The 27,214-nt window shown below is 34.5% G+C and overlaps 1 protein-coding gene across 1 annotated transcript in view; it reads left to right on the forward strand.

Annotated features, from left to right (window-relative positions):
* Positions 1-26,784, forward strand: part of LOC149780719 (RAB11-binding protein RELCH homolog) — a 188,522-nt gene extending 161,738 nt beyond the window's left edge. The window contains exons 26-27 of the mRNA XM_089937770.1: positions 19,433-19,574; positions 25,995-26,784. Coding sequence (XP_089793896.1) covers positions 19,433-19,574; positions 25,995-26,148 — 296 coding nt within the window. The 3' untranslated portion in view covers positions 26,149-26,784. The remainder of the gene's footprint in view (positions 1-19,432; positions 19,575-25,994) is intronic.
* Positions 26,785-27,214: the final 430 nt, after the last annotated feature.

Below are 27,214 nucleotides of genomic sequence, written 5' to 3' on the forward strand. Positions count from 1 at the left end.
TTGCGACATTGGCGAAGCCCAGGACGATCCCTGATAATTTACTTGAGTTAGGTTCACATTACCTATCATGAACCTGGAAAATAATAAGAGCAACCCTGAACACCCATTTTGACCTAATTATTGTATAGTTTTCATCCACTAGGTCTTGACAACAAGATAACTATTTCACAACTGTTTCTTTAGTCATTATAAGGACTGAACCCCTCCCTTACTCAACAGAATACCAAAATAATAAGGACTGAACCCCCTCCCCTCCTCAACAGGATACCAAAATGATCCATTTACCTTATGGAAGGTAATAGACATTTTGTACCTTTTTGCTCTTCATTTGAAGTTGATATTGATAGTTTCTGTAGATATTGTTATACTCTGGAAGTTTGTCCCAATACAACCATGCCTATCAACTGCAGATTTCTCCTTCAGAGGGCAAGGTTTTCCAAAATGCTAAAATATAAACAGGTACTTGTGTTAATGGGGCCAGGCAGAAATCAACACTACAAGACATAGTGAAAGGAAACCCAGATAGAGATAGTCAGTATGGTTCCATCAGAGCTTCAGCAGCTGGTCACTCATGATTGACCTTATTCATAATTTTCCCTACTAAGTGGAAAGGAACTTGTATGACCCAAAATCGTGGCAGCTACAGAAAAAAGCTTTCCAAAATAAATGCCCCAGGTTGGATTCTTAGAAGCAAATTTATCATTTTAAAATTTAGAATCAAAATTTCTTTATTTAAAATTCACTCTTTAGATTTTTTTTCAATTCCTTGAGCAAACAGCAGCATAAGCATTATCTATTCAACATAAATAGATGGCTGAAATGTATACATCTCTTTCAAGGCAGTGACAGCTACCAAGCAGATTTAAGATCATATATTTCCCTGGACTGAGCGTCATGACTGATTTAGGAGAATGCACATGTATTGCCATGTTAAGAGTATCAATATATTTATTCTGAACCAGACAATAGAGAGATTGTTAGGTATGTTGTTGTTGTGGGTTTAATGTCATTTTTCAGCACACAATAGGGGATACGTGGTTACCAGTATATCTAGTGGGAGGAGAAGTTTGCAAATTATGGAAGCTGGTAAGAAATTCTAAATAATTAATCTATTTTAACTGAATTCTTCAACTGGCCATTGTCCACAAGTAGGTTGATTTCAGTCTGCTGAAAAGATTCACCTCTCATCTTTGGATGCATTTGTGTAGATAACAAAATCAACTGTTATGGGGTTAAGCATATCAGCGTTGCAATTTTCTATTTTTTTATTTTCAGATCAACATTTTGGCTCTTCCCTATTGCAGCAGACAGTTTTATATATGCATCAAAATTCTGGTACTATTTAAGACCAAGAACTTTGTCTCATCCCACTAAAGCTTCTTCAAATGTATCAGAGTAAGGCAACAACATGTGCTGTCTGGTAGAAAATGTATCAGAGTAAGGCAACGTGTGCTGTCTGGTTGAAAATGTATCAGAGTAAGGCAACAACATGTGCTGTCTGGTAAGAAATGTATCAGAGTAAGGCAACAACATGTGCTGTCTGGTAGAAAGTGTATCAGAGTAAGGCAACAACATGTGCTGTCTGGAGGAAAAGAATGTCTTGATGGAGATCCAACTGGCAGTGTTCCTAGACATCTTTTTTCTTTTCTTTTCAAACTGTTTCATCCATAAGGAAAGGCTTGGAATTGACTGAATTAATGAGAAATCCAAGGAATTAAATCTTGAGACAGAATCAAGTGTACCCTCTTGTACATAAAACCATAAAATTGAGATAAAACTTTTTCTAGAGTAACCATTTTATTTGTTTGACATAAAATGAGGAATATGTTGATGTTGAAGGAGCAACAAAGATCCTTTTGTATGAAATATAGATATGTTTTTTTTTCCTTCAAATTTTGGTAATAACCCACTGTGCACTGGAGATCGTAGGATTAAATGGACAAATTTATAAAGTATTTTAATATCACGTTCCACTTGAACTTGAACATTTTCGAAAATGTTCATATATCGGAACACTGAATTATATATCTCTTTGATCAGCGGATATGATAAAACTATTTTCCTGTAATTGTTTTCGACCAAATTTTCTAATTTAAAAATGTTAATGAGTCACAGAGGTTTTAAGATCTGTTGATTTATGCCTGGTCTGAATTACCATTAGGTTTGGGTACTGTGAAAAGTTCATACAACCTCTTTATTATCAGACATTATCATGTATTTTAGTATTCTGTTTTGGATTGACATTTTGTTGAAATCAGTCTTGTAAATCTTTGTGAAATCAAATTTGCAGATATTGGCATTAGCCATTCCTCTAGAATTGTACATATTATGCCATGTATTAACTTACCTGGGTTTTATTCTCTTTTTTTCCTTTTGCAAGGAATTGCATTCATGTGATCATATTATTTGGGATTATGAGTAAAATCTGTTGAACCCTCAGCACCTGTAATCCCCAGGGGTAATGCCAGTGAAATTATATGCACAGTTACCTGACCAGAAACGAAGTCTAATACCCAATTATTTATTTTTTCTATTGAGGTTACAACTTTTGTGTTTTTACAAGATAATCTAGTTTGATTATGGGCAAAATTCCAGCTCTATAACCAGCTGTTCGATTTCACATAGTTCTTGTCAGCAGTATATGCTTTTTGTGTAATACCCCCAGACATATGCGTTAATATTGGGATTTAATTTCATAGCTTGTTTTTTGGTTTTTTTTTAATACCCTGAGACTTATTGGTTAATATTGGGGTTCTATTTCATAGCTTTTTGTTTAATACCTGCCAGACTATGTGTTAATATTTTCCATTTCATTGCTTTTTGATTAATAACCCCCAGACTTATGACTTAATATTGGGGTTCCATTTCATTGCTTTTTGTTTAATATCCCCAGACTAATGGATTAATATTTGGTTACATTTCTTTGCTTTTTATTTAATAACCCCTCCCCCCGACTTATGGGTTAATACTGGGATTAAATTTCATTGCCCTTTTGCCATAATTTATTTGTCCTGCTTTGTCACTATATACACCTAAAGGTTACAGTGTTGATCAGCTGAGTTGAACAATCTGATAAGTTGGAATTGTTTTTTTCTTCTTTTTTTTCTTTTATTAATACTTTTTGCACATTATATTGACTATATCTTGCCAAGGAAAGGGTTTTTAAGTGCTTGTAAACATAAATCCATTGCATCATCAGTTATGATCAACAACACATGTACATGATCTAAGCTTACGGGAAAATTCTGACTGAGGGTCTTTTTTATGTAGTTTCCATGTCACTTGGCAGCATGTGTTAAGTTTATTCAGTTCACTGAAGTTCATTCACTCTGACATTTTCTAGTTGCTAAACCAGCCTTGCTCATTGACAGGCCATACACAACATTATGCCTGAATGTGTCATTTGCCATTACAAGTGCCTTTGTAACTTGTCAATCACTGACATGACTTTAGACACATGTTTTGTTCTTTTTCATGGAGGATACATCCATGTTAGCAGCAGAGCCTGTAATGGTAAACCCTACAAAGTCTGACATGTTGAGTGACAGTTTTGTGTCCATTTTGGCAGCCATTTCTAATTTCTATAACTGTGCAAATGCATGGTATAACTATAAATTGACCTGAATGGCATATAAGGTTGGCTGCTTTAGTAAAACAATCAACAAGATAATAAACAGAATTAATAATGTAACTCACAGCAGGTTTGTCATGTATTTCTTTTGAAATAAAACTCAATGCAGTTGAAAATCTGTCTGTACTCAGTATACCTACCACCTCTTGTTAGCACAAAGTGAAATATGACCTAAGTATTGACAGTAGTTATTTTATAGCAGGTGTCACATGATTTTATCTTTAAAGAGCACCTTTTAAGCAAATGTTAGGGTAAAAATACTAATGTATATGTGGTTGTTTTTACCAGTAGTAATTGTGCTGCAATACAGACACATTTCTTGTAAAAGCCAGTGTTGAAATTCCTCGTTATCTGGAAACAGGTTTTATATGTTTATCAAATAGTTTGACAGTTGTAATTTATTTAAAATGTTTAATGAAATATCGGGGGCATTTTCTTTTTCTTCTGGATTGGTCCATTTTCACACAATTCCCTCAAAACAATATCCTTTCCACATTGTCTCTTAAATCAGGTTTAAAATAATATTCATTCCACACGCACACACAGAGTGAGATCTATATATACTAATGAATTGATCCAGCTTCTGATTGTCGGAACTTGTTACTCTTTTGGAAGCTGTATTTCTGATCTGATTTTTATCAGACTTGGAATGTACACTTGATCCTGGAGAAATTCATTAATGAGCAAGATCCACAGAGACTAATGAGGTGCTCTGGCATTCAGCTGGCTGATACTTTTTTACCCCTCTGGACATATAAGCTTACATTATCAAAATTTTGGATGGGTTTGATGAGTGAACTCCATACATACTACCAATAATTAAATATTCTTGCATCTGTTATACTTCGTAAAACTCTACAGGCCAGATTTCTGATTGATTTTGATCAAACTTGGAATATGTGGATATCTCGTCTAGAGGTTGAAGGCGTTTTGATTTGATAATGGGTGAGATCTTTACGTAGTAATGAGATGAGCTTGTTACCACTTTTGATGCTGTATTTCTGATCTGATTTTGATCCAGCTGGGAATATTTGCTTGTATCATCAGGAGCTGGTACAAGTTCACTAATGAGTGGCATGCATGCATATTAATGATTTGATCTTGCACATCATTGGTTGAGTTTGTTACTAATCTGGAAACCATATTTATTATCCAATTTTGATCAAACTTGAAATGTTGGCTTAAATCGTCAAGATTGTGGATGGAGTTGGTAATGAGAAATTTTCACAGATATTGATGATGTAATCTTGACTAGCTGAGCTTGTTACCGCTGTAAAAGCCATTTCTAAAATAAATGCTTCTTTCATTACACAGCTTTTTCAGTAATAAGCAAGATAGATCCATGTAACATGAGCACGCTTAATGCATATTAAGAAGGTGATTTTTATGTCTAATTCACTGGACTTGTTATGACTCTTGAAAATGTATTTTTGATCCAATATGGTTTATTATCATCAGGATCTTGGATGTTTTCGATTATGAGCAAACGTAACCGAGTATATTAATCATGTCCATGTCTTTAGAAAGAACTTTTATCAGGATATAGTAAAAGCCAGGTGAATGATAACATGCCTGCTTTGGCTTCTTGTTGGAAGTTAGATCACTTGTCTGCATAATGTTGTTTGTGGGAGCATTCATATTCAATTGCTCGTACAATCAGGAAAAAATTATTTTGTACTTTTGCTCGCCTAGTCATATTGGAGTGAGTACTGAAAGGATAGATAAAGCTGCCATGCAGTCACTCATTTCCAGATCGAGGGTACCATAAACTGACCTCAAATGTTATATAAATTAGCATGTTTTCCATACTTGGCAAACTGTGTGGTATGAAAACTCCACAAGCAATCTTTGTAACATCAGACATCATTTAATATATGCATCTCATGTAGTACAAATCACAGATGACGTGCCATTGTAACGTCAGACATCATTTAATATATGCATCTCATATAGTACAAATCACAGATGACGTGCTGTTGTAACACTAGATATCATTTAATATATGCATCTCATATAGTACAAATCACAGATGACATGCCGTTGTAATGTCAGACATCATTTAATATATGCATCTCATATAGTACAAATCACAGATGACGTGCTGTTGTAACGCTAGATATCATTTAAGATTGGCATCTCTCCTGTAGTACAAATCACAGATGACATGCCGTTATAACATCAGACATCATTTAATACAGGCATCTCATATAGTACAAATATCATCAGATGAGGTGCAGTTGTTACATGAGACATCATTTAATACAGGCATCTCTCGTGCAGTACAAATATCAGATGAGGTGCAGTTGTGACATCAGACATCATTTAAGATTGGCATCTCATATTGTACATATAACAGATGAGGTGCCATTATGCATACACACATACTTGATTCATGCATACCCGCTGACTGAGCCTGGACACGAGTGCATACCCTACCATTGTCCACTGAGAGTGGAACACATTCATGTTGAGCATATCAACTTCCATTCTGTGAGACAGAATTTTTTTTTAAGTGTAAATTTTATTAAGAAAATCAATGAGATGTACCATCAAAGAACATATTTGACTTTTTATGGGAATGTGGTTTTTAAAAAAAAATATTTGACCATATATATTATGGATTTTATATCTTTTACATATTTATTTTAAACACATTTTACAGAATTTTAACATTTGTAGCTTTTATATTTTAGATTTTAGTACTTGTTTGCATTAATTTGGGAGGATTTCATTTTTAAATATTTTAGAACTTTTAATTGGCATCATATTGCCATTATTGTGCTGAGGTGCGGTCAGATGTTAGTACATACCCTGGTACATACATATTTATGATATTCCATTGATGTATTTCTGTTTTACATTGGAGGGAATTATTGGCATATCTGTCACTTTGAAAACCAGATCCTGGAGCCAATGCAAATTGCAGATTGCTGCAGTGTTTCATGTTAAATGATTTTTGATTAAGAAACTTGACTTTAAATGCAACAAAAAAAGATTTGTGAAAAGCAATTTTGACTGCTAATTACAGTTGAAGATATCCTTATGAAGGAATCACCAAGACACATTCCTAATGTATTGTTTAATTGTGAAAAAGCCAACCCTGGAGGATCATATTATTAAATTGGTCATGTATTCAAATTCAGGATGTTAGCTTGTACATTTTTACTTTTTGAAAACAAGAGGAGCTTTTTCAGTGTTCTGTCATCCAGCATCTGGCCATATTCACAATTTTATTATTGCCCTCTGCCCCAAACTATCAAAATGATTGCCATGAAACTTTATAAATACGTTCATCCGAAGGTCTAGATGATCCTAAATTAATATGGTGCCCCTCAGACATCCATTATGGCTGCCATGGTAACCATCTTGAAAAACTTGCTATTACTTATTCTCCTGAATAGGTTATCGTATTGACATGGGATTTTCACAGTAAGAATTCATATTGTGTCTATTTGATCATGAATTAAAATGGTGCTGATCAGCCTTCCAGCAAAGTGACCATCTTGAAAATATTTTTATCATTAATGCACTTGATAGGATGGTTCCATCAACATGAAGTTTTAAAAGAATTCTTATGATGTCTCATTGAGCCTAAATAATAATGGTTCTGAAGAGACTTTTAAAATGGCCTCATAATGTGGCCACCAAGACCATCTTGAAAGTCTTGTTGTCGCTACTCCTTTTGAAACAGATGGTTGTATTGAAATGGAGTTAACACAGAAACATTTCTTAAGCAGTTCGCGTAACATTGTAAACTAAGATGTTCTAACCACACAGAAATGTTGCTTCTGAAGCCATCAACGTTTCACAAGAATATCTTAATTGGTTTAATTAATCTGCAGTTAAAAAGAATAAAGTACAGATTTAATAAACTTATGGTAGATTTATGGAAATTTGCTTTGACCAGTGGGAGGGACTTCATGTCCCTTTAGAGACTTTTGTTGGTACTCATGGTTTAGTTGGTTTTCATTGTCTCAGTATTATTTGTACAAGATAAATGAAAGAGAATTTAGATGACTAATAATGTGTCTTAAATTTATAACTGCATAATTTTAACCAACACAATTATTGTGTTGCCACTTAAGTTTGTAAATCATGTTGAAATTGTGGCATGAAACTTGACATTAAAGCACACCATATGATTTTTCCAGAATTATAAACCTATCTACAACTTTCTTTTGGCAGAGACAACGATTTCTCATAGACATAAGTGTTTTCAATGAAACTGAGAAATTGATACTGGAATCTTTAAAATGCCTAAAAATATATTCATTCTTGATTTATAATTCTCAATTCATGGAACTTGTCTGACCAATCTGCGTTAAATTCCAGCCTTTTTTCACCCTGTGTAAAATGCCAGCCCGTATTTCAGCCTTTGTAAAACTCCAGCCCTTTTTTCATCCTCTGTAAAATTCCAGCCCTTTTTTCAGCCTATGTAAATGTTCCAAATCCTTTTTTTTCATTCTCTGTAAGCTGCATGGTCAGAAATTTAACTAAAACTTTATCTAGAATAGAATTATAAATCAGCAGTACTGGGTGTGATTAACTTACCAGCCAGTTGATCTTTGGGGAAAATTTCCAACGCAAATTGCATGTTAATTGTTTTATCCTGCATGAGAGATATCTGTTGAGGTCCCACTCTAATTGATCATGCTTTTACATTCAAGAAAATAGTTTGTGCAAATTAACACACATATTTGTGTAGTCCTGTGAACAGTTTCAAGCTTGAGGCTCCATTATCTTGATTTTTTAAAATCAAGAACCTCAAGCTCAGGATCCCCAAATCAGATATTGTACTTGTCTACATCATCAGTATGTGGCAGTCTAATAGATATTGTACTTGCCCACATCATCAACATTTAACAGTCAGATAGATATTGTACTTGTCTACATCATCAACAGTACTTGTGTACATACTCAACATTTGGCAGTCTGATAGATATTGTACTTATCTACATCATCAATATGTGGCAATCTAATAGATATTGTACTTATCTACATCATCAACATTTAACAGTCAGATAGATATTGTACTTGTCTACATCATCAATATGTGGCAGTCTGATAGATATTGTACTTGTCTACATCATCAATATGTGGCAGTCTGATAAATATTGTACTTGTCTACATCATCAATATGTGGCAGTCTGATAGATATTGTACTTATCTTCATCATCAATATGTGGCAATCTGATAGATATTGTACTTGTCTACATCATCAACATGTGGCAGTCTGATAGATATTGTACTTGTCTACATCATCAATATGTGGCAGTCTGATAGATATTTTACTTGTCTACATCATCAACACGTGGCAGTCTGATAGATATTGTACTTGTCTACATCATCAGTATGTGGCAATCTGATAGATATTGTACTTGTCTACATCATCAACATGTGGCAGTCTGATAGATATTGTACTTGTCTACATCATCAATATGTGGCAGTCTGATAGATATTGTACTTATCTACATCATCAATATGTGGCAATCTAATAGATATTGTACTTATCTACATCATCAACATTTAAGTCAGATAGATATTGTACTTGTCTACATCATCAGTATGTGGTAGTCTGATAGATATTGTACTTATCTACATCATCAATATGTGGCAGTCTGATAGATATTGTACTTGTCTACATCATCAACTTGTGGCAGTCTGATAGATATTTTACTTGTCTACATCATCAACTTGTGGCAGTCTGATAGATATTGTACTTATCTACATCATCAATATGTGGCAGTCTGATAGATATTGTACTTGTCTACATCATCAGTATGTGGCAGTCTGATAAATATTGTACTTATCTACATCATCAATATGTGGCAATCTAATAGATATTGTACTTGTCTACATCATCAACATGTGGCAGTCTGATAGATATTGTACTTGTCTACATCATCAATATGTGGCAGTCTGATAGATATTTTACTTGTCTACATCATCAACATGTGTCAGTCTGATAGATATTGTACTTGTCTACATCATCAGTATGTGGCAGTCTGATAGATATTGTACTTGTCTACATCATCAATATGTGGCAGTCTGATAGATATTGTACTTGTCTACATCATCAATATGTGGCAGTCTAATAGATATTGTACTTGCCTACATCATCAACATTTAACAGTCAGATAGATATTGTACTTATCTACATCATCAACATTTGGCAGTCTAATAGATAGTGTACTTGTGTACATAATCAACATTTGGCAGCCTGATAAATATTGTACTTATCTACATCATCAATATGTGGCACTCTGATAGATATTGTACTTGCCTACATCATCAATATGTGGCAGTCTGATGGATATTGTACTTGTCTACGTAATCAATATGTGGCAATCTAATAGATATTGTACTTATCTACATCATCAATATGTGGCAGTCTGATAAATATTATACTTATCTACATCATCAATATGTGGCAATCTAATAGATATTGTACTTGTCTCCATCATCAATATGTGGCAATCTAATAGATATTGTACTTGTCTCCATCATCAATATGTGGCAGTCTGATAAATATTATACTTATCTATATCAATATGTGGCAGTCTAATAGATATTGTACTTGTCTACATCTTCAATATGTGGCAGTCTGATAGATATTGTACTTGTCTACATCATCAGTATGTGGCAATCTAATAGATATTGTACTTATCTACATCATCAATATGTGGCAATCTAATAGATATTGTACTTATCTACATCATCAATATGTGGCAATCTAATAGATATTGTACTTGTCTACATCATCAATATGTGGCAATATAATAGATATTGTACTTATCTACATCATCAACATGTGGCAGTCTGATAGATATTGTACTTGTCTACATCATCAACATGTGGCAGTCTGATAGATATTTTACTTGTCTACATCATCAACACGTGGCAGTCTGATAGATATTGTACTTGTCTACATCATCAGTATGTGGCAATCTGATAGATATTGTACTTGTCTACATCATCAGTATGTGGCAGTCTAATAGATATTGTACTTATCTACATCATCAACATTTAACAGTCAGATAGATATTGTACTTGTCTACATCATCAATATGTGGCAGTCTGATAGATGTTGTACTTGTCTACATAATCAGTATGTGGCAGTCTGATGGATATTGTACTTATCTACATCATCAATATGTGGCAGTCTGATAGATATTGTACTTGTCTACATCATCAATATGTGGCAGTCTGATAAATATTGTACTTGTCTACATCATCAATATGTGGCAGTCTGATAGATATTGTACTTATCTTCATCATCAATATGTGGCAATCTGATAGATATTGTACTTGTCTACATCATCAACATGTGGCAGTCTGATAGATATTGTACTTGTCTACATCATCAATATGTGGCAGTCTGATAGATATTTTACTTGTCTACATCATCAACACGTGGCAGTCTGATAGATATTGTACTTGTCTACATCATCAGTATGTGGCAATCTGATAGATATTGTACTTGTCTACATCATCAACATGTGGCAGTCTGATAGATATTGTACTTATCTACATCATCAATATGTGGCAATCTAATAGATATTGTACTTATCTACATCATCAACATTTAAGTCAGATAGATATTGTACTTGTCTACATCATCAGTATGTGGTAGTCTGATAGATATTGTACTTATCTACATCATCAATATGTGGCAGTCTGATAGATATTGTACTTGTCTACATCATCAACTTGTGGCAGTCTGATAGATATTTTACTTGTCTACATCATCAACTTGTGGCAGTCTGATAGATATTGTACTTATCTACATCATCAATATGTGGCAGTCTGATAGATATTGTACTTGTCTACATCATCAGTATGTGGCAGTCTGATAAATATTGTACTTATCTACATCATCAATATGTGGCAATCTAATAGATATTGTACTTGTCTACATCATCAACATGTGGCAGTCTGATAGATATTGTACTTGTCTACATCATCAATATGTGGCAGTCTGATAGATATTTTACTTGTCTACATCATCAACATGTGTCAGTCTGATAGATATTGTACTTGTCTACATCATCAGTATGTGGCAGTCTGATAGATATTGTACTTGTCTACATCATCAATATGTGGCAGTCTGATAGATATTGTACTTGTCTACATCATCAATATGTGGCAGTCTAATAGATATTGTACTTGCCTACATCATCAACATTTAACAGTCAGATAGATATTGTACTTATCTACATCATCAACATTTGGCAGTCTAATAGATAGTGTACTTGTGTACATAATCAACATTTGGCAGCCTGATAAATATTGTACTTATCTACATCATCAATATGTGGCAGTCTAATAGATATTGTACTTGTCTACATCATCAATATGTGGCAGTCTGATAGATGTTGTACTTGTCTACATCATCAATATGTGGCAATCTGATAGATATTGTACTTATCTACATCATCAATATGTGGCAGTCTGATAGATATTGTACTTGTCTACATCATCAACTTGTGGCAGTCTGATAGATATTTTACTTGTCTACATCATCAACTTGTGGCAGTCTGATAGATATTGTACTTGTCTACATCATCAGTATGTGGCAATCTGATAGATATTGTACTTGTCTACATCATCAGCATGTGGCACTCTGATAGATATTGTACTTGTCTACATCATCAATATGTGGCAGTCTGATAGATATTGTACTTGTCTACATCATCAGTATGTGGCAGTCTAATAGATATTGTACTTGCCTACATCATCAACATTTAACAGTCAGATAGATATTGTACTTATCTACATCATCAACATTTGGCAGTCTAATAGATAGTGCACTTGTGTACATAATCAACATTTGGCAGCCTGATAAATATTGTACTTACCTACATCATCAATATGTGGCACTCTGATAGATATTGTACTTGCCTACATCATCAATATGTGGCAGTCTGATGGATATTGTACTTGTCTACGTAATCAATATGTGGCAATCTAATAGATATTGTACTTATCTACATCATCAATATGTGGCAGTCTGATAAATATTATACTTATCTACATCATCAATATGTGGCAATCTAATAGATATTGTACTTGTCTCCATCATCAATATGTGGCAATCTAATAGATATTGTACTTATCTACATCATCAATATGTGGCAGTCTGATAAATATTATACTTATCTACATCATCAATATGTGGCAATCTAATAGATATTGTACTTATCTACATCATCAATATGTGGCAGTCTGATAAATATTATACTTATCTATATCAATATGTGGCAGTCTAATAGATATTGTACTTGTCTACATCTTCAATATGTGGCAGTCTGATAGATATTGTACTTGTCTACATCATCAGTATGTGACAATCTAATAGATATTGTACTTATCTACATCATCAATATGTGGCAATCTAATAGATATTGTACTTATCTACATCATCAATATGTGGCAATCTAATAGATATTGTACTTGTCTACATCATCAATATGTGGTAATATAATAGATATTGTACTTATCTACATCATCAACATGTGGCAGTCTGATAGATATTGTACTTGTCTACATCATCAACATGTGGCAGTCTGATAGATATTTTACTTGTCTACATCATCAACACGTGGCAGTCTGATAGATATTGTACTTGTCTACATCATCAGTATGTGGCAATCTGATAGATATTGTACTTGTCTACATCATCAGTATGTGGCAGTCTAATAGATATTGTACTTATCTACATCATCAACATGTGGCAGTCTGATATTGTACTTATCTACATCATCAATATGTGGCAATCTAATAGATATTGTACTTGTCTACATCATCAGTATGTGGCAGTCTAATAGATATTGTACTTATCTACATCATCAACATGTGGCAGTCTGATAGATATTGTACTTATCTACATCATCAACATTTGGCAGTCTAATAAATATTGTACTTGTCTACATCATCAGTATGTGGCAATCTGATAGATATTGTACTTGTCTACATCATCAGTATGTGGCAGTCTAATAGATATTGTACTTATCTACATCATCAACATGTGGCAGTCTGATATTGTACTTATCTACATCATCAATATGTGGCAATCTAATAGATATTGTACTTATCTACATCATCAATATGTGGCAATCTAATAGATATTGTACTTGTCTACATCATCAACATGTGGCAGTCTAATAGATATTGTACTTATCTACATCATCAATATGTGGCAATCTAATAGATATTGTACTTGTCTACATCATCAACATGTGGCAGTCTGATAGATATTGTACTTATCTACATCATCAATATGTGGCAATCTGATAGATGTTGTACTTGTCTACATCATCAATATGTGGCAATCTAATAGATATTGTACTTATCTGCATCATCAACATGTGACGGTCTGATAGATATTGTACTTATCTACATCATCAATATGTGGCAGTCTGATAGATATTGTACTTACCTACATCATCAATATGTGGCAATCTAATAGATATTGTACTTATCTACATCATCAATATGTGGCAATCTAATAGATATTGTAATTATCTACATCATCAATATGTGGCAGTCTGATAGATATTGTACTTATCTACATCATCAATATGTGGCAATCTGATAAATATTGTACTTATCTACATCATCAGCATGTGGCAGTCTGATAGATATTGTACTTATCTACATCATCTACATGTGGCAGTCTGATAGATATTGTACTTATCTACATCATCAACATGTGGCAGTCTGATAGATATTGTACTTGTCTACATCATCAACATTTGGCAGTGTGATAGATATTATAGTCAACTATGTCATCAGTACATGACAGGCTAATAGATGTGATACTTACCTATATCATCTATATGTGGCAGTCTAATAGATAAGATACTGGTATGTACATTGTCTGTATATGGCAGTCTAATGAATATGATATTTATTGGTGCCTACATCATGTATATATGCAGTCTAATAGATATATTATTTACCTATCTCATTGATATGCAGCAGTCTAATGGATATGATATTTACTAGTATCAACATCATTGATATGTGGCTGACAAATAAAAGAACTCTTGCCTGCACCATTGATATGTGGCAATGTAATAGATTTCATACCAATAAATTCGATATATATCAGTCTAAAAGAGTGAGCATAATTAAGAAAAATTTAAAAGTTCTGTAACTCTGGTATTCTAATTCAAGTTATGTATTATCAGAGTTTTGGAATTTTGAGCAAATCAAGAGTCTTTTGCTGAGAGATTTTAAGATTATTGGGCCAGATCAGTTGCTGTGCATTGTGCCACTTTATTAAGGGGTTCACACTGCTCAGGGATCAGTTTCTTTACTTTTTGTTCTACATAATATTGTAACTGACACAGATATGCCAACACATTATTCTACCACAGATCAGCATCTGTGATATTCACAGCAATGTAAGAAAAAATTTAAACAAGAAAATAGGTATTGAATTTTTAGCTCTGCTGGTCAGATCCGATGAGCATATTGAATGGCCTTTTGGCCATTGTTTGTCTGTCCATCAACAAAAGTTTATTATTGCTACTCCTTTTAAACTCTTTGTAAGAGTGACATGAAACTTTACACACACATATATTCATCCTATGGTCTAGCTGGTCGAACCATGACAGTGATGATGCTGAGACTTTCAGCACAGTGGCCATCTTGAAAATCTTGTTATTGCTACACCTCCATAATGAATGGCCATATCAACATGATGTTTCAGCTAAAAGGCTTCTTATGACATCTGGTTGGGCCTAAATGAAAATGGTGCTGCTCGCACATCCAGTATGGTTGCCACAGTGGCCATCTTAAATATCTTGTTATTGCTACTCATCCATAATGGATGGCCATATCAACATGATGTTTCAACTAAAAGGCTTCTTATGACATCTGGTTGGTCCTAAATAAAAATGGTGCTGCTCGCACATCCAGTATGGTTGCCACAGTGGCCATCTTAAATATCTTGTTATTGCTACTCATCCATTATGGATGGCCATATCAACATGATGTTTCAACTAAAAGGCTTCTTATGACATCTGGTTGGGCCTAAATGAAAATGGTGCTGCTCGCACATCCAGTATGGTTGCCACAGTGGCCATCTTAAATATTTTGTTATTGCTACTCCTCAATGGATTGTCACATTAACATGGTGATTACTCTAGAAGATGTCATAATGACATCTAGCTGGACCTAAATGAAAATACATGTAGTTCCAATCCAACATCCAGTTTGTCCACCACAGCACTAATTTAAAAATTTTGTTATAGCTTAAGAATATCAGAGATGGTTTCAGTACTCAGCTGTTAATAGGAAATGGTTTGATCTGGATTTTCGGAAATTCTTTTTGGCTGTTAGAATATCAGCCGCTTTGAGGGACTCTTGTTTATTTATGCTACTTCCCACCAGCATCACATCAGATTCAGCACACTATACATCTGAATTAGTGATACACCTTTACAACAAAAGATGGTCACTGTGACCTACATTTTAAGTTTTATTGGCTCAAATTACCTTTTTGCATTTAGCTTATGAGTTTGTTGTATCTTGTGTAGATACCAATGTACCTAGAATCATGAATCATGGTAAAGGGATGCATTTTCATTCTTATTGCAAAAGTAGGTTAAAGTAACTCATATTTTGTGATTCATTGACTTGATTACATTTTATGTTTTAAGTTTAATTACCACTTTTAAATATGCTTGAAATGTCATACTAGATGACTATGCATCTCTATCAGTGCCATATTTTTTTGCCAAAAGAAGGCCACTACGACCAACATTTCACATTTTACTGGCTTAGGTTGGTTTTTTTAGTTTAGCTTACTATCACATAGATGTTTCGCACCTTGAATACATACTCTTATACCAAGAATGATGAAAGAACACATTCGAGTTTTGACACCAAAGTCAGGCACATCATCTGACTGACTTTGGGACATGTATGCTTACAGAGCTTCATTGGCTCAATGGTTTGCTTGCTGGAATCGTGACTGAACGACTGTGGATTCAAACACAGCCATCAGATGAAACCATGTCAGCTATTATCTTTGGGCAAGGCTTTTTAACTCCAATAGTCATGGCACTGTGCTGTAGAAAACCAAACCAACTCAGTCCTTTTGCCACCTCAAAGTCAGTATTACTGCATATACTTGCTTATGAGTCCAACTGCAAACTGCATAGACCCAGATCTGCCTTTGCATAATGTGTTGGCAGATCTGGATCTATGCTGTTAAGAGTAATCAGTTGAACAAACAACATAGACTCTGATCCACAGGTGCATTATGCTATGGCAGATCAGGATCTTTGTTGTTTGCAGTTTGACTGGACTTATAAGTGAGTATATACAGTATATTGGCATGCTGCTTACACTTACTGCTTGTGCAGAAATAGCATGCCTGTGCTTTATACCCATGTATTTAGGTTATAATGAGAGTAAATAAAACATACAATATGATCAGACAGCTGACTTGGTTGCTAAACTGATGAATCAGCTTCCAGACCTTGTGTTGCACTTGTAGGCCTTTTGGAGTCCATTATAACACCATAGGATGTGATGGTACAATGACACAGACCACTAACTCAATTCACATCAACTGTAACATTAATATTGGCTAAAGTGCTATACTTTTGGGGCAAGATTGGCAAACCATGCTTATGAATGATTTGTCTAAGAGGAAACTTTTCAAACAGAGTATGAGATATGCAGCATGCCTCATTTTTGACGAAACTTCCCATGTAGGTGTGCACTATAGTAAAAGTCATACAGGTCATCTAGGCATTCAGAGCCAGCTAGTTCAGTAATGAGTGTAGTTTTTTACATACCTTTAAATGGCAATTATTCAATTTATTTGGATCCTTGTACATCCATATTCTTTTGTAAGGTTTTTATTTACATGCCTCTAGAAGTAAATATGGCAAAATCAATGTTAAATTACATTTTTGGACAGGTCAACGTAAAGGTGTCATCCAGTACAAACCAGATTGACTGTCATGTGCTGTGATGTCACAATGAAACTAGCGTGTTTTGAAAACAAATTGGTGCTACCCTGTTATCTGTAATGACAGGTACAACACAGTTTTTTCTTGACCAAGTTTAGTACATGGATACCATTGTAATAGTCCATAGCGATCAATAATTTTCTTTTGGTCAGGATATTTGCTGTTTTGAGTTTGGTTTGACTTATAAGCAAGTATAGATGGCATTATTTTTATGGAACAATTAATATTTCATTTAAATTGAATAAATGTGCTTTCATGACCACAGTGACATACACTTTAAAACTCCATATATTACAGTATCCTCCTTTACAGCCTGTACAGCAACAGCAATAAAATTAAAGTGGTTGTAGGAATAAGACTGCTGATATTTAGTATTTACCCACATACAGGCTCCTGAAGAAAAATTAAGTTCATATCATTTGTAGTGATTATTTTATCCAGTGAATGAACTTCATTCTTTTAAATATGGTACATGTACTAGTATTTGACATGTCACCACTCACAGGCAGGTTCCAATGCCCATACAAAATTAGTTGCCTGTTATTATATATGGTATGTGGGACAGATTTTTCTGACAGCAGGTTCAGCTATGACCTAGATGGGCATACACTTTTAACTAGCCCTCATTTAATCCATATAGGATCTCAGACAAGTGCTCATTTCAAATGAAATTTATGAAACGAGCCCAATAATTTCCATCTTTTGCAAGCCTTAGTGAATACAAAATGAAATTATTGGATGAGTTTGATTATTTGATGTAATAAATTGCATTTTTAGGTAGCACAGTTGTTAGATTCTATATATCACATGACAAAAAAAAACTGATTTTATTTTACCCAAAATGCAGAAGTTTTAAACAGTAATTTTGAAGTACATTAAGATGCCTAAATCTTTACACCTTTCCTTTGCATGATGCTATGATGTCATTTGTGATGTCATTATACATTTCCTTTGAATGGTGGCACTCACCAGTTATTATGTATTTTTGAGAGAGTGACGTATATATTGTTGAAGTTGTTTGCATTTGAAATATGCACAATGTGGAGAATGTTGGCATACCTCAATGCTACTTTGATGTAATGTGGCTGACATTTCTTTGGATATTGTACTTATGGATATTGCACATGACTGAAGCACACTGCTAACTAAAATGACTGCTCCCTTGTGCTAAAAAAATCAGCCTGAAATAGTGTAAAGTACTGTATCTTTAGCAACTATCAAAATAGGGAAAATGGATTTTGCCCAATTAGACAATACCAGCTTCTGAAAGTGCAATGGATGAATTACCAAATATATAAAATGAAAGAAAAAAAGTTATTGGCTCTTTTTTTACAATTTACCTCTGAAGTCCAGGAAGTGAAAATTGCCAAGTGGAGCTAGCAGTTTTTTGAAAGGTGCACATGTGAAGTAAGGCCAAGCTATATACTCTATAACCCATATTACACCCATCAGTCATACACCAAAATAAAGGGAATGAAAGGTTCTTTGAACAGTAACTAATTCTGATATGGGTATATGTATATCACTGTAAATAACATGGAAGTCATGTGATAAATAACCACTGGAACTTTTTCAACAACATAAATAAAGCTTATTAATCTTTCTTCCACAATTTTCTAAGAAAACAAAATACATTGAAAACCTATAATATCAATTTGTCAGACTTATATTTAGTGTAAAACTTATGTAATTTTACCATTTTGCTATATTTCACAGAACATGGGAAAATTAAAGGGCCTCAGTTATTTTAGCCAGTATATATAGTCCAAATACCTTTGACATTTTCAATATTTTACCTTAACTCTGTAAGTCATCAATGACCAGCTGATACAGGAAGTGATGTTGCCGGGGTTACGATGTTTGCGCCAGGACATGGCATCCATAGCTCCAGACCATGAAGATGTGGTGGCTTCCATGATCAAGGATTATGAATCAAAGCTGGAAACAAAAAGGTCATCATTGTTTTCCTTATGCTTAAACAATTCATATAAAGAATCAGACGGTAAGGAAATGTATATAATATTCTAATGTTTTTGTGAATGGAGCAGCAGGACGTTTTGGTAAAATTGTAATATCTTGATTTTGCTGTACCATGTATATACTCACATATAAGTTGGGTCTATGTGCAATCTACATTAATTGGTTCAGTTGTAACCTCATGATTCTGCCATACTGTATATACTCACATATAAGTTGGGTCCAAGTAAAATTGATGTTGTTACAATTGTAACTACACACATATAAATTTGGTCTGACTGCAAACTATATGACTGTGAGCTGCCAAAACATAATGTACCAGCAGACTGGGGACTTTACATCTTGTTAAGAATAACCAGAATAAACAACATTGACACTGCTCTGTTGATGCATTGTGCAATTGCAGATCTGGGACTTTGTTGTTTGCAGATCAACTAGACTTATAAGCAATAAATATGACAGTTTTTTAAACTAGAAAAAATTACATTTTGATGGGTTTGGTGGTGTGTGTATCCAAAGTTTTCTTTGAATAGGAAAAACATATATTTCAGATTTAATTTTGTTGATGTATAATAGTGTTATGATGTCGGAACTTTTAGAATTTATCAGTTTCACTTACAAGTCGCTGATAAGACTAAACTAGTCAGCTAATATTATCTTCGGAATATATTTGTACCCACTGACATGCTCATTCACCTACTGTTAAATAAATTTAAAACCCCTGTTAATGAACTTAGTAAACATTATTCCTACACGCTATCATTTTCATTTGCCTACTTTTAAATAAACTTCAAGCCCCTCTTAATGAGCTCAGATTAAAGATTTTTTGGGGCATTCATTAAAGTTCTTATTGTTCTCAGCATTTCAGAGAAATGTGGGGATATAGTATATTGTTTCCATCTTTCCATCTGTCATCCTTAACATTTTTGTTCTATCAATTGAGTACCATTTGTGATTTAGGAATAAAACATATAATTGTACATCATCATTGGAAGGTACCACTTTGGGAGTGCTGTCTTTAAGCTCAAAATCTTGGCTCAATATCTTAGTTTTATTTGTATCACCCTTTCCCTTTTGCTCTGTTAGGAACGAAAAATGGTGTACTTACACAGCACCAATAGGTGGTGTTACACCGTATGATATTTTGCAGGGTCTGTCTTCAAGGTCACTGTCTGAGCTCAATGTTTTCAATTTCCTTCACATGCCCACTGAAGTGCTATAACTTTAGACCCATTTTGGATTAATGGGTAAAACGTTGTATACTCGTACATCATTGCTTGAAGGTGTGCCGCCTTCAGAATCAAGGTCACTGTAGTTCAGTATTTTGATTTACCATCACACATTTCTTTTGATTCTATAACTCCAGAACCATTTGAGATTAAGGTATGTAACTTTCTATAATTATTATCAGAAGCAACCTCATTTAGGCTATATCTTGAAGGTCAGGGCTAGAGAAAAGTATTTTAAGTTTTCAATCTTACTTCCTTTTCTCTCTATAATTGTTGAGGCTTTTAAAATTATGGGATGAAACTCAGTATGCTTACATATATCATCTTTGGAAACTATATTGTAAATACCTTGGGCCTCCTGTCTTCAAGGTGACAGTCTCAACTCAGTATATTAAGTTTTCCGTCACACTTATGTTTTCACTCTATAACTTTACAGCCGTTTAAAATTAAAGATCGGAGTGGGTGGAGTAGCTTGATTCCAGACTCTGTGTCATAATGTTATATGTTGGATTTTTCCATTAACATACTATCTCCTTTCCACTATATAATTTTAGAGTCATTTATACTGAAGAGATAAAACTTTGCATAAAATGGTGTGTTGCATGCCACATTGGAGTCATATCTTCAAGGTCAAAGTTACAGACCAGGTATAGACCCTTCTGCTTTCTAACTTAAAGCAGTTTAATATAAATGGATGAAGCTTGGTATATTTATAAACAGTCTTTGTGTTGCATTGCATATTAAGGGTCTTATCCTTAAGGACAAGGTCAGAGGTCAATATTTTGTTACATCTATGGACTTAAACTGAAGCAACAAGACAAGGTAAAACCAAACAAGCATTCAATTTTTCAAATATAAATCAAATGAAGTGAAAGAATTAAAAATAACTTACATTGTATCAATTCCTAGAATATCCTGAATTGTACAATAAATTTCACACAAATCTGGAAACTATCCCAAAGTATTCCAAATGAAGGTTCTAATGTGTTTATGTGCTAATGTGCTAGCACCAACGAAGAATCAAATGTTTTTACTTTAAGTTAATCCCATGAAAGTAGAATATCACTGAAGTCCTTCAAAGATTCACCTACTCCAACAGAATTATTTAAATATTCAAGTCCTTAAATGACTTCACATAATCCAGCAGATTGTTGTTGTTGTTGTAGGGTTTATCACCATTTTTCAGCACAAGATAGGATATACATGGCGGCCAGCATAAATGGTGGAGGAAGAACCCGGGAAAACCCCGGAAATAACCACCGACCCACGAGAAGCTACTGGCAAGCTTTCTCACTTACCCACAACATCCAAACCCGAGACTTGAACCCACGCAGACAGAGGTGAGATGGCAGTGATCTGTAACGATGAGCACTTTAGACCACTTGGCCACTCAGGGCCCCTAATCCAGCAGGTATGGACTGTTGAAATTAAATGTTTTCCACTTTGCTATTCCAAAAAAACAATTATAACTAAATCACGATTTCCCTTCTCTCTTAAGATGCATGCATAGACTAAAGAATAACACACATGGTACTTTTATTCTCTTATATCGTCTCTAAATGCGCACCAAATCAACAAAATCTGAATCACTTAAAGGTTCTTGAATAATTTAAAACATTATATTATAAAATAACTTAATAATCACAATTTGTCCTTCTCATTTTATTGAGCCAATCAATAATTAGGGTGTGCATGGTATCTCTATGGAACAAATGTACTCGTTTCATGTGCTATTTTCGTGACCTCCATTCAAACTAACATGGAGTACTTGACCAAAACAGTTGTTGACATGACCTAGTTAATTGGCCTTGATTTACGAATGAGAATTCTACACATATTGTACATGAACTTTACTATTGTACCAGTCAGCCACTGAATTATAGAATTAAAATATAAATGTCATAAACCCAAATGACTTAAATAAGACTACATTAGTATGTAATAAATGATAAACATATGCATAACAAATTATGGTTCTCTTTTATTTCTGCATGATATCATGAAAGCTTTTTGAGGGATAATGATGAACCATGGTGCACTTGTGCTTCTCAGCATCACAGGCAAGGTTTTATCTTTAGGGTCTAGGTCACTGGTTTGTACCATCTTACAATCTAATGCCATAGAACAATGAAACTTGGTTACTTTGCATGTCTGCCCAGTGACTTTACAATTCTGTCTTAGAGTTTCTTGTGAACTCACCATCGTATCCAATGGCGGCAGAAATCACAAGTTTGCTTGTTTGAGTTGGAATCACTATATAGTACAAGTGGTTTGTCATTTTTTTCCTTCCTTTATGATGAATAAAGTTTACTGGTCTACTGTGCCTTAGACCAACAGATTAATATAATAAAACCTACAGTTAATTTTTTTATAGTCGCCATCATTTTGGTACCTGTAATCCACTATTTGTTTCTTCAGTTATTTGGTCGTATTAAAGAGTGAATAAATTGTATGTGCTATACTACATTTTTCTTCCGTCATGACCATGGCTGGGAGGCGAAATAGCTTTTTTTGTCCATATGTTCATGCTTGGTTTGTTCTTTCATTTGTTTGTTTATTATGCTTCAATATCATGTCCAATTTCACCTGCAACATTTGTTAATTTGGATGCATCTCCATAAGAATATGCAGCCATGCCAAAATTATGTCATTGTGACCTAATTTGCATACTTGAGTGATATATTTTAAGCTTATCATTAAATACAAAATAAATATCATGTACTGTATTTCACCAACACTCATGAAAATTCCTATGTGAAGACATCTTGATAAGTAAATCAACTATACCAGAAATGAGTGACTTGTGTATTGTTCAGATTAAGCTGTTTCTTCGTTACACTGATTATTCTGGACTGTATTTCGCCAGCATTCATGAAATCGTTATGTGGATACATCATGACAAAACTAATGTAGTCATACCAACACTAGGTCACTGTGCTATCATACCAATGCTACGTCAATGTGCTCCAGTTTTCATGCTTGAACGGCATTTAGTTCATTAGTTACACATTCACTATTGTGGACACTTTATCACTGACACTCAATACAATTGGTTTGTGATTGATTCTTATGGAAAGTAACTCAACCATAACAGCACAAGGTCATTGTGACCAGATTTTCATGCCTGAGTGAGTTTTGTATCCTCAGTTATCTGTTTCTTGACACCCATGAATATCTTAAACCCTATTTCACTGACACTCATAAAATTGGTTTGTGATTGCATCACAAGAAGAGTAACTCAGACATACCAAAATTTGGTCACTGACCAGATTTTCATGCGTGAGTGACTTCAATATGCAGTAATCCATTTATAACACCTTTCCTGTCTGGATCCTTGAATGAATCTCAACAAGAATAACTCAACAACTGCAATGTGGATGCATGTCACTGTGAGTCATCATGCCATATGAAAATTGCAGTGTTGATGCATGTCAGTGTGAGTCATCCTGGCATTTCATGAAAATTGCAGTGTTGATGCATGTCACTGTGAGTCATCCTGCCATATTATGAAAATTGCAGTGTGGATGCATGTCAGTGAGTCGTCCTGCCATATCATGAAAAGTGTAGCGTGGTTGCATGTCACTGTGAGTCTTCCTGCCATATCATGAAAATTGCAGTGTGGATGCATGTCAGTGTGAGTCATCCTGCCATATGAAAATTGCAGTATGGTTGCATGTCACTGTGAGTTATCCTGCCATATCATTACAATTGCAGTGTGGATGCATGTCGCTGTGAGTCATCCTGCCATATCATGACAATTGCAGTGTGGATGCATGTCGCTGTGAGTCATCCTGCCATATCATGACAATTGCAGTGTGGATGCATGTCACTGTGAGTCGTCCTGCCATATTATGAAAACTGCAATTTGGATGCATGTCACTGAGTCATCCTGCCATATCGTGAAAATTGCAGTGTGGATGCATGTCAGTGAGTCGTCCTGCCATATCATGAAAATTGTAGCATGGTTGCATGTCAGTGTGAGTCATCCTGCCATATCATGACAATTGCAGTGTGGATGCATGTCACTGTGAGTCATCCTGCTATATCATGACAATTGCAGTGTGGATGCATGTCAGTGTCATTCATCCTGCTATATCATGACAATTGCAGTGTGGATGCATGTCAGTGTCCGTCATCCTGCCAATTCTTGAAAATTGCAGTGTAGATTCATGTCAGTGTCAGTCATCCTGCCAATTCATGAAAATTGCAATGTAGATGCATGTCAGTGTCAGTCATCCTGCCATATCATGGCAAGGTAAAAGTAAGAAGAATGTTTAGATCTAAGTGCCCCTTGTGTCAGTAATGTTGCTTAAAATTGTTGGATAACATTTTTTCAGGTCTGAATTTTTTTATTCAGATTCTGGTATTTTAAACCTAGCATTCCTATTTCATATCAGTAGGTAAGAACATCTGTAAATCATTTTGGTAGTAAAGCTTGTGTTTCTGAGGAAACACCTAGTTTCTTGCTAGTTTCTATTTGGTTGTTTGGAAAAACATTTATCACAATTTGGCTTTTGATATTATCCTAAACCATGCATCATAAATGTAAACTTAAGTAATCTTTTTCCAGTTTGAGTCACACAGAGGTTACATTGGTAATTAAAATTACCAGGTCTTCCCCCTGGTTGTGGTCTGGTGGTGCTCTGACAAGGAAATTGTTTCACTTGTTACACTTTTCTGGTATTTTTTTTTTACCCTCTGCATCATTGAACTGACCAACATCAAACCAAGGCTTATACATAGTTTAAAAGAAGGAAGATGGCCAATTTATGGGAGTATCCAGAAAAATGGAAGCATGTAGACCACCATGTTTGTGTGTTATTAATTCTTGGTGGCAACCAATAACTTGGGTCATGGTGCCAAAATAAACTCATGATGGAAGATTACTTGATCACATTGCCTAAACCTTGCATTTGTAAAAGAGTTGGCATAAATTTATTCCTTGTGTCCAAAGGTGTGGGATCATACATTAAAACCTGGCTGAAGAGACAAGCCTTTCTGCCATCAAAAAGTCTTCTCTCAAGACAGTTAGCTCATTCATTTGAGGTCATAACATTGTATAACACAGTTGATTAGTTCATGAAAAATTGTCTTTCATATATTTTTGTCTTCCAAAACACTGATCTTTTGGGAGTGGTTTTATGGTATAAATCTTTTTCTTTTCAGGAATAGATCCAATTCTACTATCTCATCGCCTGAGCCTAACATCCCTCCTGGAACCCCTGGCTTGGGAGATGATATGAAAGCTAGAATGATGAACCGGCTCAAAGAATCGTCTGTCAAAACCAACATTGGCAGCCTTTTTACAAGAAAAAAATGACAGAATACATTCATTTTGTAATTTCCAGTTGAAAGATATAAACTTGACAGTGGCGACACCATTTGCTGCCAACACAGTAGACACCGTAATTCTTCCATGCTTTGACAATGTATGATAATATATGCATCTACCACTCACCCACTTTTACAAAATGTTGAAAAGTTATATAGTAAGAATTTTGATAAAAAGTCGATATGATTAAAATTTATCTCTGATACAAAGGAGATCTGAAAGGCACCAAATAAAGTTCACGATCTTGTGACATTTGAATTCCCTTTTCTACCTAATTTTAGTAGCCTATCATAAAAAGTGCTGCATGTTGTGTTAGGGAAAGTTATTTTTAGTAGTTACATGTTCTAAATGATATCATTTACTTAAAATACACAAAGCTGCAATTTTGATCTGTGAATCAAAATGTCAACAGAAGACATCACCTTTTATCTGTACCTATCAGATCGTTCTATATAAGCAGATCTTGAATTTAATCAGCCCATTCTTCTCTCTTCGGAACACTTTCAAAGTACATCCATGGATTTCATAATGGGAGAAATAGTGTAGTTTTCGTAGGTGACACAGTAAAAGTTTTCAGTGATGTTTAGGCTTTGTGCCTGGAATTAAATGGATCAAATAGAAATGTTGACCTGTATACAAAGATAAAATCATTACAGCAGTTAGCACAATTTTCCAATTTTAAGCAGTTGCAATTTTATGTTGTTTCAGTTGTCAAAATTTATAGTCATGGATGTAGGCAGAACCTACAATTATCCCTATCTTTGATTTTCAACCAACTTTTATGAGTGAGATATGATGTTGATTTACTTTTGTGAATGTGAAGTAACAGTTTTTGTCTTAGCCGTTTGAGTGAATGGCAAAACATACTGTATGTACTTGTTAATAAGTAAAGTCAAATTGCAAGATAAAAAAATTCGGATCTGCCATAGCATAATGTGCCTGCAGGTCAGGGTCTATGTTGTTTGTTATACTGATTACTACTGATTACTCCTAACAAATTGCAATGTCCAAGACGGCAAATGACAGCAGATCTTGGTCTGTGCAGTTTGCAGGT

Source organism: Sinohyriopsis cumingii, chromosome 16, assembly GCF_028554795.1.
Source record: "Sinohyriopsis cumingii isolate HCF-2022 chromosome 16, ASM2855479v2, whole genome shotgun sequence".
Classification (NCBI taxonomy): Eukaryota; Metazoa; Mollusca; class Bivalvia; order Unionida; family Unionidae; genus Sinohyriopsis; species Sinohyriopsis cumingii.